The following is a 14,246-nucleotide window of genomic DNA, read 5'->3' as shown; positions in this document are numbered from 1 at the left end:
ATGACTGCTCTATCAACCAGTAGCTGGTGCTTGGCTCCCCTGGTATTACTGCCCATTCCCTTCTGGGCCCGCTATGATGTATGACAGGAGCTTCCATGTTGTGCAGAGGCAGGTTATTGGCCGGTAGTTGGATGGGATTGTTCCCTTCTGGGGATCCTTCCCTTGATCAGGAGTGCAGTTAGTTTCTTCAGCCAGTAGGTGAGGATCATGTCAGGGCTTGGTGCTGTCCGGCTCTTCACACCTAATTGGTGTTTTGGGATCCCATATGTTCTTGTTATTACCCTGCCACTGAGAGAACACTTTGTATGGTTTGGTGTTCTCCACCAAACCCTTGTATCTCTTTAGGCGGGCAGTCTCCAGAGCCTCAGGTAGCCACTTCCAGCTCTGAGAGCTGACTAACCTTTCTTCATGTTGCCTTGATCTTGGCCTCTAGCCTGAGCTATAAGATTGTTCATCTTATAGCCAAGCATCACTGTTGCTGTGGCGTACATCAGCTCATTGGCCTCTTTCAGAGGGTGCTTTGTCACTTAGCCTTGGCAATCTTGGTCGTTGTACTTGGGACTTGGGGGTCCAGATTGGCTGTGATCTTCAATTGTAAGTCAGTCGCCCTTATGTTCTCTGAGTGTGGGGATGATGATGACATCTCCCTGCTGACCTGTCGTTCTGGCTCCCCCTTGCCGTAGCATATTTGTTGTACCTCATCAATCTCTAGTTGTGATAGGTGTTGCCGTTTGCGGATGTTAGAACACTGAACCAGGAGTTGTTTCTTTGTCAGTGTTGATGATGGGTTTCAAAGCATCCATATATCCCACAGTCTCACCGGGATTGCTTGTATAGTAGCATTGCAGACCAGGAACATCCCACGAGCGCTGCAGTTTTGGAGATGCTCTGACCCAGTCGTCTATCCATCACAATTTGGCTCTTGTCAAAGTTGTTCAGATCCTTCCGCTTGCCCATTTTTCCTGCTTCTAATACATTAACTTTGAGGACAAATGTTCACGTGCTACCTAATATATCCCAACCACTGACAGGTACCATAATAACATGATAATCAGTGTTATTCACTTCACCTGTCAGTGGTCATAAAGTTATGGCTGATTGGTATACAATAGATTGTTCCACCAATATACTAAGAATAAGCTAGTTTTGAAAAGAATGCAAAAAAAAAAAAATCTAAAAAGCACCTGATGGCAGGCGGAGGTTAAAATTGGGACCACACCCTTTCAGACAAGAACAGTCTCTTTGGATATCTTCGTATCCAAAATATTAAATTCAGACTACCACTGAAACTGAGACTTAAAGGACTTAATTAAAATATAGAATTAACTTAAAGTAAAAAAATAAATAAATAAAAAGTCAGAAATATATAGATTGTTCAGGAAGTAGTGTTATCAGCATTGTTGCACTAGTACATGAAGAAAAGAGAATGAGCCAGTTTTGGTTATAAGAATATGATCGGAAGAACAGGAGAAACCTCATCGTTGACCAGCTGTATGCTATCCTTAGAACAAACTCCATTTGTCTTTCTTGTCTTGAATTATATTTAGATGTGCAAATTGTTAGTATTAAGTGTGTAGATGCATTGATCTTATTCTAGTATCTAGAATCCAGGACTACTATTCAGGAAGTACTAGTACTAGTAACTCTAAACAAAAACGAAAGGAGACAGACGGAAAAGGTAACTCATTTAAGATCAGAAAACTGAAATGTTTGCAAAAAGCACTGTATTGAGTTGACTCAAGATTCAAACTTCCAAACTTTTCTTCCACACTGTGAAGATGGTAGAGACGGTAGCTGTTTTGTTAGTCAGTCATTATATATGAAATTACTACAGTTACAGTTATCTTTTCTTCTCTTGGCCCATTTTGATGCCCACAAATCATTCTTATTATTGTAGTTTCTGCATTAAAATGGCAATAGGAGAAACAACAGACCTATACTTAATTCACATGCCATGAATGCAACAGTTGGAGAAGTCAGTGAACGAATACACAACGAACAGAAAGTTTTGGGGTTATAATTATTATTACTATTCAACTTTATTAAAATAATAAAATGAATACCACAAACAGTTTTCAGAAGGCTGTGACAAATTCGGCTGAAATGACGCAACTCTTAGGGTCAGGTATGAAAATGTATCAGCATTAAATTCCTACATTAAATACTGTTCCTTTCAGCAGTGTGTCGCCTCTCCTTTCAACTGTAATATGCTACCGATGTAGTGTTTTACTTAAGTTCACATTTTCATGCTGAAATCTTGATGGTGTCGCTCTCTTCAAAATAAAAAAGACACCGGACACTGAGTTTCCGGTTTAGCTGGTCCGTAGGAGAAATTGCTCCGTAAGCAAATGTAGGAGAGTAAAGGGTTATGGCAACAATCATTGAGGAAAATGGTCCTTCGACTCATGTATGTATTCATGTCTTTATTATTAATTGTATTTTACATGATTATTTACGCTGTTATTTACGGGCCATAAAAAACTGTTTTCTTGAAACATATTTCCTCATTTCCAAGACTTCATGTGTAGCTAAACGTTAGCGAGTAGCTAACCAATTAACTAGCTAATGTTAATACAACCGGTTCCAGGTACAAAGACTTTATTGTCTTTCCGACCACGTAGCTGCTTGTACAGGGCAGAATGAGATAGCGTTTCTGAGGGGCAGTGCAAGCATCCAAACAACAATTACTAATATAAATAAAAAGTGGACGTCACAAATCCATGCAGAACAAAACCTGGTGAAAGGTAAATGCCTGGTGCACAAGAGTGTCCGATATATATACTGTATGTATATATATGTATACACACGCATAAGTACACATGAATACATGTGTACACATATATGTACATACATATATACCTATACATGTATATACGTAGCAGCAGACGATGATCTGTCACCGGTTTAATAGCACAGGATTTAAATATCTACCTATATTTGCAAAATCAGCATACAGTTTTTTTAATGTATTTATGCATTAAAACATTAAAGTAAAGCACTAACCAGATAGCAAACCCAGGTGTAAATCCGTAAACTAAAGTTAGTACGGTTGCAAGTAAAAATAGTTTTTAATACTGAGTAATGTCTAAATCAGTGTCTTAACATTGCACACTTTGTTTGACTACTTTTTTTTAGTTTATTAGCTAATCAACGGAGCGACTGATGGTTTCACCATTAAATTTGGTGTTAGTTTAGTGTGTTGTCTTTCTGTCCACGCCCAGGAGCAGTCTGAAGTGTCCTCGTCGTCCCAGGCCAGGCAGAAACTAGAGGGGCTCCTGAACAAGAACATGAGGATCCGCATGACAGACGGAAGGACCCTGGTGGGGCTTTTTCTCTGCACAGACCGAGACTGCAACGTCATCCTCGGATCAGCTCAGGAATTCCTCAAGTCCACAGGTAGGCGAAAAGTAAAGACGGCCGAGCAGCGTGAAGACAATAAACAAACCTATACCATCATGTAACAAACACAGCATAGGCTGAAGAACAGAACATACTGTAAGCATCCTGTTACCTGCTTGTCTTGCTTCCTAAACACCTCCTTTTCTTTTGTGGCTGTGAAAGTTTTTGTTTGCTGATATCTTACCAGTTGTTCCACCACTGTGGGAAACAAAAGAGTTCAAACTCTTTCTCTACTAACTAGTTAAAGCCAAATATCCACGCTTATAAGAAACCGGACATGGGACAAAAAATATGATATATAAATATAAAACATATGCCGAACATTGGTTTGTAGCACGCTTTAGTTGCTTTCTTGACCTATTTAAAAATCCAAAATCTAAAAAGAAATGCAGGATCCCCACTGCCAAATTGCTGTGATTGGCTTCTGTGAGCATCACACACACACACACATATACAGTCTTTGTCCAATACAGATGAGCAGCTGGATGGGCAGCAGGCAAACAGCTGTCTTGTTTACTTCTCTTATTCACTTTCCTGATCTCCTTTCCTCTCATTTCCTGGTAGGAGACAGGTGGGATTAAGGGCAAAGAGGAACGGCTTAGTTTGAAACACAAGTTGCATTTAAAGGTTTATGATAATGACAAGTTTGAACAGATTAATGCTTTTTCCCAAAGAGCTTTTCTAACCAGAGGATGGCACTCTGCCTTGTAACCTCAGTTTGACATCATTGTGTGAAATCAGTCAACTCCTCAACACTCGTCTGCTAGTCTTTGTTTTGAAATTCATTGTTTTTTGGTTATTACGTAGTTTACATTTAATCTTTTATGTATGTTATTTTACTATTATAATTTCTATGACTTATACCGTAGATATATATATGTGTTGTGTATTTATCCTTAACCTTTCCTTCTTCTGTAATCCTTATGTTAGTCTGTCCACATTTACTAGGGTTTAGGTCAGAGCTGCGTGATTGTTTTGGTGTTTTCCTTTCTTGCTGTTCCTCTCCTCTCCTTGAATGTTCATTCAAGGCCGGGAGAGGATCTCTGTTCCCCAAAACATAGAAACCATTTTATTAATAAATTCTTCCAATACTGCGGTTGGTTGTTGTGGTGGATAAGTAGTATGCCTTTGGGTTCAATTCCCCACTGTGACCCATCCACCAATGTGTCACTGAGCAAGACACTTAAGTCCTAGTTGCTCCAGAGGCGTGTGACCTCTGACATGTATAGCAATTGTAAGTCGCTTTGGATAAAAGCATCAGCTAAAAATTAAATGAAATGTACTCAATTATCTGCTTAATCCCTCACCAGCAATTTACAATTTCCACAACAATGGTCTATAAAATAAAAAATCCTTTTCTATCTTCAGACACGTTCTCCCAGGGCGAACCCAGAGTCCTGGGCCTGGCCATGATCCCCGGTCACCATGTGGTATCCATCGAGGTGGAGGCAGACAGTCTGGAAGAGGCACAAGGGTTCTGAGCTAACCACTGATAAGGCCCTGCCTGTTTGGACGAAACTCAGCTCTCAACGTGACTGTCTCTAAGTGAGCCTGCTGCACGGCTGCGGCTGAGCTCAAAGCATGATGGACTGATGCAGAACTCCTGTGTCAATATTCTGGATTTAGCCATTCCCCCTGTGCTTGAAAATGTGTCCATGTGCAGTGACACCTGTACAGTTCAGCTCGTGTGTATGAGAAGGTGTGAATAATGTGTTTCAGTTCTGTGTAGAGTAAACAAGTCTTTGTTTCATGATGTTTTGAAGCAGAGCACTGTATTTGAGACTTTGTGTCTGTCGTTAATTGTAAGGGTTCAGTCCCCGTGAGGACCAACATCTATCCTGATTAAAACGTCTCAAAAGAAACCACTAAGATGCTTGCAGCTGCAGGGAGAGCTGCTCTGTAGTGCTCATCAGAACATTTATTAGTATGCATACCCATGCATCAAGGAATTAGAAGAAAATTCAGTTGTTTTAATATTTTAATACGCTTGAGCATGTCAGCTGATTCAGTTTGGCCACTGTAAAATTGGAGCCACTAACAGCAGAAAAACCCAGAAACAAGCCACACTCAGTCGATTTTAAATACAAAGAGCCTGTCACATTCGGTTCACACAGCCAGGCAGTAGACAGGATTCAAAGCTGTTACAGTCAGTGTGTCCTTAAGATAATATTGACAGAATAACTTAAGTTTGTACTCAAAAAGTCAAATCTTCAAGAAAGAAAGAAGTCTTGTGTGTCTTTCCTGGCAGTAAAACTGGAGCCTCATTTACAAAGTTGCAATTTAATGGTTTAGTTTTCAAATTGTGCCTCAGTGCATCCTTTTTATCCAAATATACTGATTTATATCCAATATGTCACAGCAGTTCTCTACACCTGTAAGCAGTGCACCATGTCAGCTCCTCGTCAGTACAGCATTTAGCGTGTGAACTTTTCTGTTCAGACCGTTTTGTAAATGAGGCTCTCAGGTAGCCGTTGAAGACACTTGGTTTGTAAAAGAGTCTCTGAAAGGCTTTTAAAACAGAAACAGTTCAGGAGTGGAGAAGATGCAGAGTGGTTTTTTCAAACAAAGGGCAAAAGTGCAAATTTTCAAAGATGTGCTTTGAAATGTTTGAAAGGGGAAAGAGCTAAATACTACGACTCTTGATTCAGTCATCAGTTGATTTTTTTCAGTTCACCATGTTAATATAAGTTTTCATTATGAGTTGCATCCATAATGTTTGCACCTGGATACATAGTCTGATGAAGTTAAATCCACCCAAAAACAGAATTTACACATTATTCAGATTAGATATCTGTAGAAAATAAAAAGGGAATTAAAAACAAAATCAAAAACAATCACAGAGCGGCACCGATTTAAGATCCATAGGATTTCAAAACTTTAACTCCTACAAGTTTTCCTTTAATAGTGCTGAAGTCTCACCTACTTACCATTAATCATTAGTCATGTATAAAAATCTGGGTTCTCTAGTACAGAGAAGATTTGACATGGTCAAAAATATAGACTGAGATCAGTAAACATGTGATTCCTTTTAAAAAAAAAGGTGCAATGTGCAAGACTGCATGATTTTGGGCACCTTTCATACTCCAGCAGCCTGTGATTTATAGCGGCAGGCTCAGGCGGGAAGAGGAGAGGGGCGTGAAGGAGGTCGGCCATCAGAGAGGCAGCGACATTGTGTACAGCTAGAATATTTTCACATCCAACTCTGTATTAAGGGTTTATTTCCAACAAACCAGAGCTGGTGATTTTTGGAACAGTGGAAAGATTAACAGGCAGTTTTGATGAGTTTTGTTTTGTCATTTTCTGTCGAGTTTGACTGAAGTGTGTTTTACAGTTTACAAGGTAATTAAGCTAGTCTTGGTTCGGTAAAATAGACACTTGAATTCAGAAGTTGTACGGTTGTATTTTTTTCAGTTTGTAAGAATATTTCCTTTCAATTTTGTTTATCAGCCAAAAAAAGCAAAGAGCAAAGCGAATTCGCAGCTCGCACACATCTCCCAGCTGTAGCTACGTGGGAGACCAGAGCTATACTATCAGACTATCGACATCGATAGAGGCACAATTGATTTTATGAGACTGGACGGGTCAGGGCTAGCTGGTTAGCAGGTGCTAACTCCAGCAGATATTTTTGCAACACAACGAACATCTTGTGACTGTTCTTCACATTGTGTTGATGATTTTAGTTCATTTTTTAAAAATGTTTTAAACTAAACTTCTGGCCAAATCTTACACATTGCACCTTTAAAGAATACTGCAGGCAGAGCCCAACTGCAGGCACAGTCCTCCTATGTAATGTCCAAGCAGGAGCTACTGTATTAAAAGTCCCTTGATAAAAGGTTCAAAGAATGGCACAAAGAAATAAATGAGTAATAAGAGCAGAAACCCAAATGTCCCACATCGGCTGCTTTCAACCAACATCTTTCCATCCATAAGTGTTGATGCAAGACTTAATTTTCTTCTACCACAGCGACAAATTCATTTAAGAGCAGCCAGTTAGGTCCTTAGTTTTTGTGGTAGGAAGTCCTGATTTTCTCACTGTACAGCTGAAGCCTCCGCTGTGCGCGCAGAGAATTCTAAGGTTCAAGTAACTGATGAAACTGTGCCCAAGCTGAAGCACAGTGCTGAAGAAGACATCTCCATAAATCCTCCACCGATCTTCCCCCAGTGTCCCATCTATCCTCCCCCCGTGTTCGTCAAGTCCTCCTTTCTAGTTTTGGTGGAACTTGAAGTGGAAGCTGCCGCCAGACTGAAAGGGATCGAAGTGGAAAGGCCAGCCCTGTCCTCCACCTCCACCTTGCTGGTTTTCCGGATCCAGGGGATCCTCACCTGCGTCAAACTTCTGCCTCATTTCTGGCAAAACAATGGAAAGAATGGAAGGACAAATTTTGACAGTGGAAGCTACATCATGGCATAGCATGAAACAGACATCACCTAAAATAACCTGATAGCCATCTAGTAGAATAATAACACTTATTTAATTTTTTTATAATTGTACTGATTCACTGAAAAGACAATACTACATATGTGTTTTTGTTATTGCTATACTGTGCAACATTTTCCTGATGGTCAAAGATTGTTCATGACTGAAAAGCCACAGGTGTAATTGTAGCACCAGCAGCACTGTCCGTTAACATCTAGTATCTCTGGATTTTATAACTTCCTCTTGTTGCCTTTTGGAAACAAAGCATTTGAGTTGAAGTCTTATCTCGTCGCTGGATAACTGTGTTCGACCACTGATTATGGTATTGTTCAATATTTGGGGAAATATGTTCATTGGCCTTCTTGCAGAGAGTTAAATGAGAAGATTGATACCACTCTCGTGTCTGTGCTTTAAATATGAAGCTACAGCCAGCAGCCAGTTAGCTTAGATTAGCAGGAAATAGACTGGCACATAAACCCAGAAGAACCAGAATTTGTTTTTTACACTTTAGTTTGTGTACAAATTAAATAAATGAGACGTTAAGTGTTAATTAGTGAGTTTTAAAGGTGTTGGTAAGTGGGTTTTGTCACTTTTGACAGAGCCAAGCTAGCCGTTTCCAACTTTGTGCTAAGCTAATAAGCTGCTGGCCGTATGCTTCATATTTAACGAACAGACATGGCTGCAGTGTAAATCTTCTCAACTAACTCTCGGCAAATTTATTCTTTTAAATGAGCTATTAGCGGAATGTGACAGTACAGTTTATTAGTTACAGGCTGCCATAAACCGTGCTACAATATTTTGGTAATTCGTGGTAAAGTGTTTTCACTGAGAACAACTTCAACAGAGACCAGAGAATAGACTAACTGAGGTTCCCTTAAAAAGACATTTAACTGCCCCTGCTCATTTGTTGAATACATGTCAGCTAAATAGCTAAAATGAAAATGTAATGGTCGTCTCAGCTCCTGACCTGGATCAGTGAGGACCTCTTTAGCTGACGCAATGTCAATAAACTTCTTTTCCGCTTCTTTCTTCTCGGTCTCGGACTGGAAGTTGTCAGGGTGCCACTGCTGTGCCAGCTTCCTGTACGCCTTGATGATCTCCTGCTTATTTGCATTCCTGAGGAAAACAAGGTTCATGATAGATTAGTTGGAGCGATTGAGCTCGATAAACAAGGGATGGGTTTACTGTCTGATGTTGGACTGGTTACCTGTTGACACCGAGGATCTTGTAGTAGTCCCTCTTAAGAGAGATTTTCAGTAGTTTCTGTGCTCGTTCCAGCCCTTCTTTGATGTCGACACTGTCGCTGTCAAACTCTTTTGCCTCTTGGTAGTCCTCCACGGCTGAATCGAAACAGATATTTAGACGTTTTAAAGTTAAAATATAAACGCTTGTCTGCCAGACAACACTACATTTTGTTTTAAAATACCATCTTTCAGCTCAGAGGCACGCATGATGACCGCTCTGCTTCCTTTCCAACCTATTTTCTTATAGTAACGAGGAGAAAAAAAAAATGCAGGTCAGTTTGCTGCAGTGAATTGTAGCTGAGTTACCTTTCTCGTACTCCTGGTTGAGGATGTAAGCCTCGGCTCGGTCTCGGAGCACGTTGGCGTTGCGGGGATCTCTCTGGTGAGCTTCTGAACACATGTCAATCGCCTCCAGAGCCAGCTTTATCTAGAATTGGCCAGAAAGAGGGACAATGTGTTGGAACTCTAACTGCAGAGCTTTAAATGTACAAAGGTTTCCCTTCGCTCTCTCTTACCTTAACTAAGCAGAAGCAGATCCTCTCTTTGGCCAGGTTGGTGTAGTACGGGACATTAGGTTCTGTCTTCATCACTGATTCATACTTATCAATGGCTTCCTGATACCTAATTGTATGTAAAGAGAACATTCAGTAAGGGTAATTAATTAGGTTAGTTAGTTAGTTAGTGTTAACTGCTACTTTTTCAACAATATATTAAAAGAACAGCAGGTTGTGAATTAGATCTCAATGTATGTACAGTATATGACTCGACCCACCAGTGCTTTTAACAATGCCAAGTGGCTGACATTTTCTATTTCAAAACGATACATCATTTAATTTGTAAATACACATTAGATGCCCTAAGAGGATCACGATTTAGGAGGGAAAAGTGCACCGATCCCACCGACCTCTCCATTTGAATTAGCTCTTCTGCCACGTCCAGCTGCTTGCTGAGCTTTTTCACTTGCTTGTAGTGGCTGAAACACTCTTTGTCATCCTGGTCCAGCCTCAGACACTCTCGGATGTGACTGCACAGAAACAGACCAATAGATGGAGCGAAGAGTGAGACATACACTTTGTAGATAAAACCAACGCTTTGAAACAGACTCGCTCTCAATATGAAAATCAGCTTCATTTGCATGACTCTGCTGACTAAAATCAAACCTAGTTTGATTATTCCAGCTCACTTGAGTGACTCGTGGTGCTCTCCGAGGCTGTAGTGCAGCATGCTCAGCTTCAGGAAGGCCGCGCGGTTGTCGTTGCGCAGCCTCGTGGTCGGCGTCAGATCCTGGATGGCTTTCTGCGGATCTCCCATTCGGATGTAACATTCTGCACGAAGCTCCCGTGACTCAGGATCCCAAGGCGAGATCTGGAGATGGAGACATATACAAGTTAAATCAGCTCAGCAGCATATAAATTTATGTTAAAATTCCTTTTTTTCTTTTTTAAATACTTTTGACATAAAATGGTCAAAAATCCAACAAGCAACGTAAGAAAGTAACAGACAAAATGCACAGAAAGAGCTCTTTTTTTACATTTCAGGAGACCCTACTCCACTGAGAGCTGACACGCACCTCAACGACTCGCTCTAGCACGCTGATGGTAGTGCTATAGTCCCCTTGGTGGTAGGTAGCATGGGCCTCCTCCTGCAGCTCCTCCAGCTCGTTGGCTCTCGTCAGCTGGTCGTGAGCTTCTTCGTGGTCTGGGGAGCGCTGCAGCTACAACGAAAAAAGAAATACACACACACACACGCATTACTCAGGCAAACTGCTGTTTGAGGTAAAACACTGAACAGAATAGCAATAGCTGTGTTTTTAGGATTTAAACGTACCACTGCTTCAAAGTCCTCCCTGGCCTGCTGTGTGTTGCCCTGCTTCAACAGGATATTCCCTCTTTGCAACCTTGCCTAAAAACGCAGGAACACAAAGCACATGCACACAAAATAAGGACTTAGTTCACAATTTCCTAGTCTTTCTGGTTGTGATCAGGCGAACTTACAGCCAGGAAGTCAGGCTTGAGCTGGATGGCCTTGGTCAGGTCTGGCAGGGCAGATTTGGATTTTCCCATAGCCAGGAACACGGCGGCTCGCTTGTAGTACGTCAGGTAATTCTTAGAGTCTCCCTCTGTAAAACATCAAGAACAAGACATTTTCTTGTCTGTACACAGAGACATGATGTTGTGGCAAGTACGGAAGGGGGCAGGCATTATTGGAAACGACACGGAGTGAAAATGTCTGCCCAGCAGTGAGAGTATAAAAGTGTGTCTGCATGTCAGTGTGTGTAACCTTACCCACAGCTGAGTGGTAGTGGGACAAGGCTTCAGCCAGCTGACCAGCAGCCAAAAGTTTGCGGCCCATCTCCAAGTGGTGCTCGATCTCAACATGAGTTGCCCCCAAGACCCCTGTAACAAAATACAGCGCTTGAGCCTCGCTAGAAATATATCACTGAGAAAGACAGGGCGACACTTTTATACCTGCAGACCATGTTGTAGCTTAACTTTGTCACCCTTTTTTTACCCTACTTTTCAAAGAATATCACATCAGTGACTCAAAAAGCAAATCTATCTGACTGCACTCAAGTAGCTCCGCCTATTTATCATTCCTACTAGCAGCTAATCTGTGAGTGACTAAGTCTTAATTAAAGTATTTAAGCAAATCAGAAGTGTAGACGTGGCCAAATGTGCTGCGCATTAGATTTCAGACTAACAAGAAAGGTATACAAGCGTCCAAGCTGCCACATCACAACCCTCACACTAAATGGTGAGAGATGCAAGAACACCTGAAACTGACTCCTTACATAATAAAAGTGCATTTTGTGGTGCACGTTAAGTGTATTCATATTATATTTTATAGGATTGAGAGACAAGGTGTTATATATCATGATGTCACAGAAATTTGTTAACAGCCCGATATTTGGCCACAAAGGAAGCCATTTCTTCATCTCTTGCAGTTCAGTGCGTAGGGCTGCTTTACGACAGTACTGAATGTGTATGTGATTTTAGCATCAGTGTGATGACGATGATTTGTCAGGTATTTAATTAGCTGGGTTAGAAACTGAACTAACTGACACTGTCTTTACAAGTTTAGTTGCATCTTGAACCATCTCAAATAACAGCACATCAATCCCAAGACACAAGATGGCACACCACTATAGACGCTAATTTATGTTTAGTCAACTGACCAAAAAAAATCCATAATCTATTTTGACAATCAATTAGTCTTTTAGAGAAAGGTTCCTGCTTCAAAAAATGAGAGCATTTCCTGCTTTTATTTCTTTTATAGAATTGTTATTGCTATAATTGTGATTGCTAAGGTTTTGCTGATTGAACACATCACATAATCTAAAGATGTCACCTTGGACTTGGCATTTCTGCTGTTTTCTGACAATATTTTAGACAAGTTAAAGATTATGAAAAAACAGATCATTCCATAATTAAAGTATCATTATGCAACCTTCATTTTCTCCATATAACCAGCTCCATATAGCATTTTATATTTGAATTTAGTGTGTAAAAAAGGGATGTTTTTCTATTTACAGAGGTAATAATGGAAGTGTGTAGTCCTGGTGGGGTACAAATTACTTACTGTGATTCCACAAAGTATTGTTAGCTATTACTACAACTCTTAACTTAAACACAATGTAAAGCTGTTAAATTTAGCTTTTACAACCTAAATAATGTTTATATTGGAGTTACTACTTGGCAGTGAATTTCATTTCCAGCCCGTCTCGGAGGGGCGGGACCTAAGGTAACCATGGCGAGCTGACGTTCCACGGCGGGTTTGGTAAACGGCTGGAAGCAGTGAACAAGCCGGAAACGTCTTTATTTTTGTCTGAGGAGGCCTGTAAAAACTGCACTTTAAACGTAAAGCCAGCCTTACCGTCCAGCTGGATGTCCAGGATGACACACAGCAGGGACAGGGAGCACAGGACCCCGCTGAGTCCGGTCCGCCGACAAGAATCCATCACTGAGTCTTAATCACACCGGAACCGGCAAACGTAGCGGCTCTGCTTCCACGTCGAGTGAAAACAATATTTGTTTCATTGAAAACTGTGATTTTCTTTATTGATCCGTCATCGTTTCCCTCTACCGGGGCGCAGGAGCAGCTACGACGGTGTATTTACGGTCCCGGCTTGACAGTAGTCCGTGTGGAAACAAGGCGCGCAGCTAAAAAGGTTCCCTCTAAAATGATTTAACGGCAGTTTCCCACATTGACGGGGACTCGTTTAGCTTTACTTAAACTTGAAAACACCTTCATATAACATGATGATGATGAAGTCGCACAGCTGACGGCTCCTACACTTTGTACACGAAACCTTTTCCTTCCTCCGGTATCGGCGGCCCCGCCCCTTGTGCCGTACATCTCCGTGGTTGGTCCACACGCCGCACGCCCGTTTTCGTCCAGAGACGTGGGCTGCTCTCATTGGAGGGACTATTTTAACAACACTGTTGGCGGCGTGCACGCCCATATTCCTGCATGGGCCCCCCCCCCCCCCCAAGCGTCGTCACAGTGCATGGCAGTCTATGGTTATAACTTATATTATTACAGCGTGTTGTATGTAAGGAACTAGATAAAGTAGATCCGGTTGCACTTGTTCATTGTGCATATTTACCAAAGGGAAACCGAAAGTTAATTTTACCAATGTGGCTCTTGTTTGGAGGCCTGTTGCTGCGTTGCTGCGATGTACTCAGTACTAAGCATTATTTAAAATATATTAATGTGTGACACAATATTATTCATTAGCAGTATTTTGCAGTACAAGCAAAATCTTAAACTGTTTCAGCATATTTGTTTGACAATGACGATCCAACACATCTTTGTAGGACCGTCCATGTTGTTTGCACATTCTGGCTTAAAGGCTCATGAACACACCAGTATCAGAAGAATGACTTCACAACTCGGGATGTGGGACCATCCGAGGAGCCCGTGAATGCAGCAAAACATTTTTGGTAATAAATAAATAAAAGTATGTAATTCTGAAAAAGAATATCCTTTTAATTTTTAATTTAATTCTCTCATGATCTCGAGATAACGACTGTTGTTTTCTCTGATAACAGGATAATTTTCTCGTACAAAACCCTCATTTTGTAGATTTATAGAAATATTACATTTAAAACACATGAAGTGATGTCTGAATAGTCTAAATAATACATGCCTAATTCCCCATAATTTATTTAGAAGACTTTTGTTTC

The 14,246-nt window shown here is 40.9% G+C and overlaps 2 protein-coding genes across 3 annotated transcripts; one reads left to right on the top strand and one right to left on the bottom strand.

The window, feature by feature from the left end:
- Window positions 1-2,280: 2,280 nt before the first annotated feature.
- naa38 (N-alpha-acetyltransferase 38, NatC auxiliary subunit) lies at window positions 2,281-5,179 on the top strand. 2 transcript variants are annotated; one of them, XM_038731110.1, is made up of 3 exons: window positions 2,281-2,407; window positions 3,222-3,396; window positions 4,768-5,179. In XM_038731110.1, the coding sequence occupies exons 1-3, from the start codon at window positions 2,369-2,371 to the stop codon at window positions 4,878-4,880; spliced, it is 327 nt and encodes a 108-aa protein (XP_038587038.1). In that variant the 5' UTR covers window positions 2,281-2,368; the 3' UTR covers window positions 4,881-5,179. The 2 variants fall into 2 exon arrangements, with proteins under 2 accessions (XP_038587038.1, XP_038587039.1); XM_038731111.1 differs by having other exon boundaries at window positions 2,317-2,407; window positions 3,225-3,396.
- Window positions 5,180-5,359: 180 nt separating this feature from the next.
- Window positions 5,360-13,392, bottom strand: dnajc3b (DnaJ (Hsp40) homolog, subfamily C, member 3b). The gene is made up of 12 exons (XM_038731109.1): window positions 12,934-13,392; window positions 11,346-11,456; window positions 11,055-11,179; window positions 10,888-10,962; window positions 10,631-10,774; window positions 10,244-10,425; window positions 9,965-10,084; window positions 9,576-9,681; window positions 9,367-9,487; window positions 9,024-9,156; window positions 8,784-8,932; window positions 5,360-7,746 (listed from the first exon to the last, which is right to left on the bottom strand). Exons 1-12 carry the CDS (start codon window positions 13,016-13,018, stop codon window positions 7,604-7,606), a joined length of 1,494 nt encoding a protein of 497 aa, XP_038587037.1. The 5' UTR covers window positions 13,019-13,392; the 3' UTR covers window positions 5,360-7,603.
- Window positions 13,393-14,246: the final 854 nt, after the last annotated feature.

This window comes from Micropterus salmoides, unplaced genomic scaffold (genome assembly GCF_014851395.1).
Source record: "Micropterus salmoides isolate LMB-PRFRI ecotype aquatic unplaced genomic scaffold, ASM1485139v1 Ms_hic_scaffold_2, whole genome shotgun sequence".
NCBI classification, from domain to species: Eukaryota; Metazoa; Chordata; class Actinopteri; order Centrarchiformes; family Centrarchidae; genus Micropterus; species Micropterus salmoides.
The sequence above is the reverse complement of the archived record's forward strand: the minus strand, read 5'-3'. Positions and strand labels throughout refer to the sequence as shown.

Coding starts and splice junctions, on each gene's coding strand:
- naa38 (XM_038731110.1), top strand. CDS start 2,369: ATGGCAACAATCATTGAGGAAAATGGTCCTTCGACTCAT. Junction 2,408..3,221: donor AAAATGGTCCTTCGACTCAT/GTATGTATTCAT, acceptor GTCCACGCCCAG/GAGCAGTCTGAAGTGTCCTC. Junction 3,397..4,767: donor GGAATTCCTCAAGTCCACAG/GTAGGCGAAAAG, acceptor TTCTATCTTCAG/ACACGTTCTCCCAGGGCGAA.
- dnajc3b (XM_038731109.1), bottom strand. CDS start 13,018: ATGGATTCTTGTCGGCGGACCGGACTCAGCGGGGTCCTGTGCTCCCTG. Junction 9,682..9,964: donor GAGCTAATTCAAATGGAGAG/GTCGGTGGGATC, acceptor ACATACAATTAG/GTATCAGGAAGCCATTGATA. Junction 7,747..8,783: donor AGAGGTCCTCACTGATCCAG/GTCAGGAGCTGA, acceptor TTGTTTTGCCAG/AAATGAGGCAGAAGTTTGAC.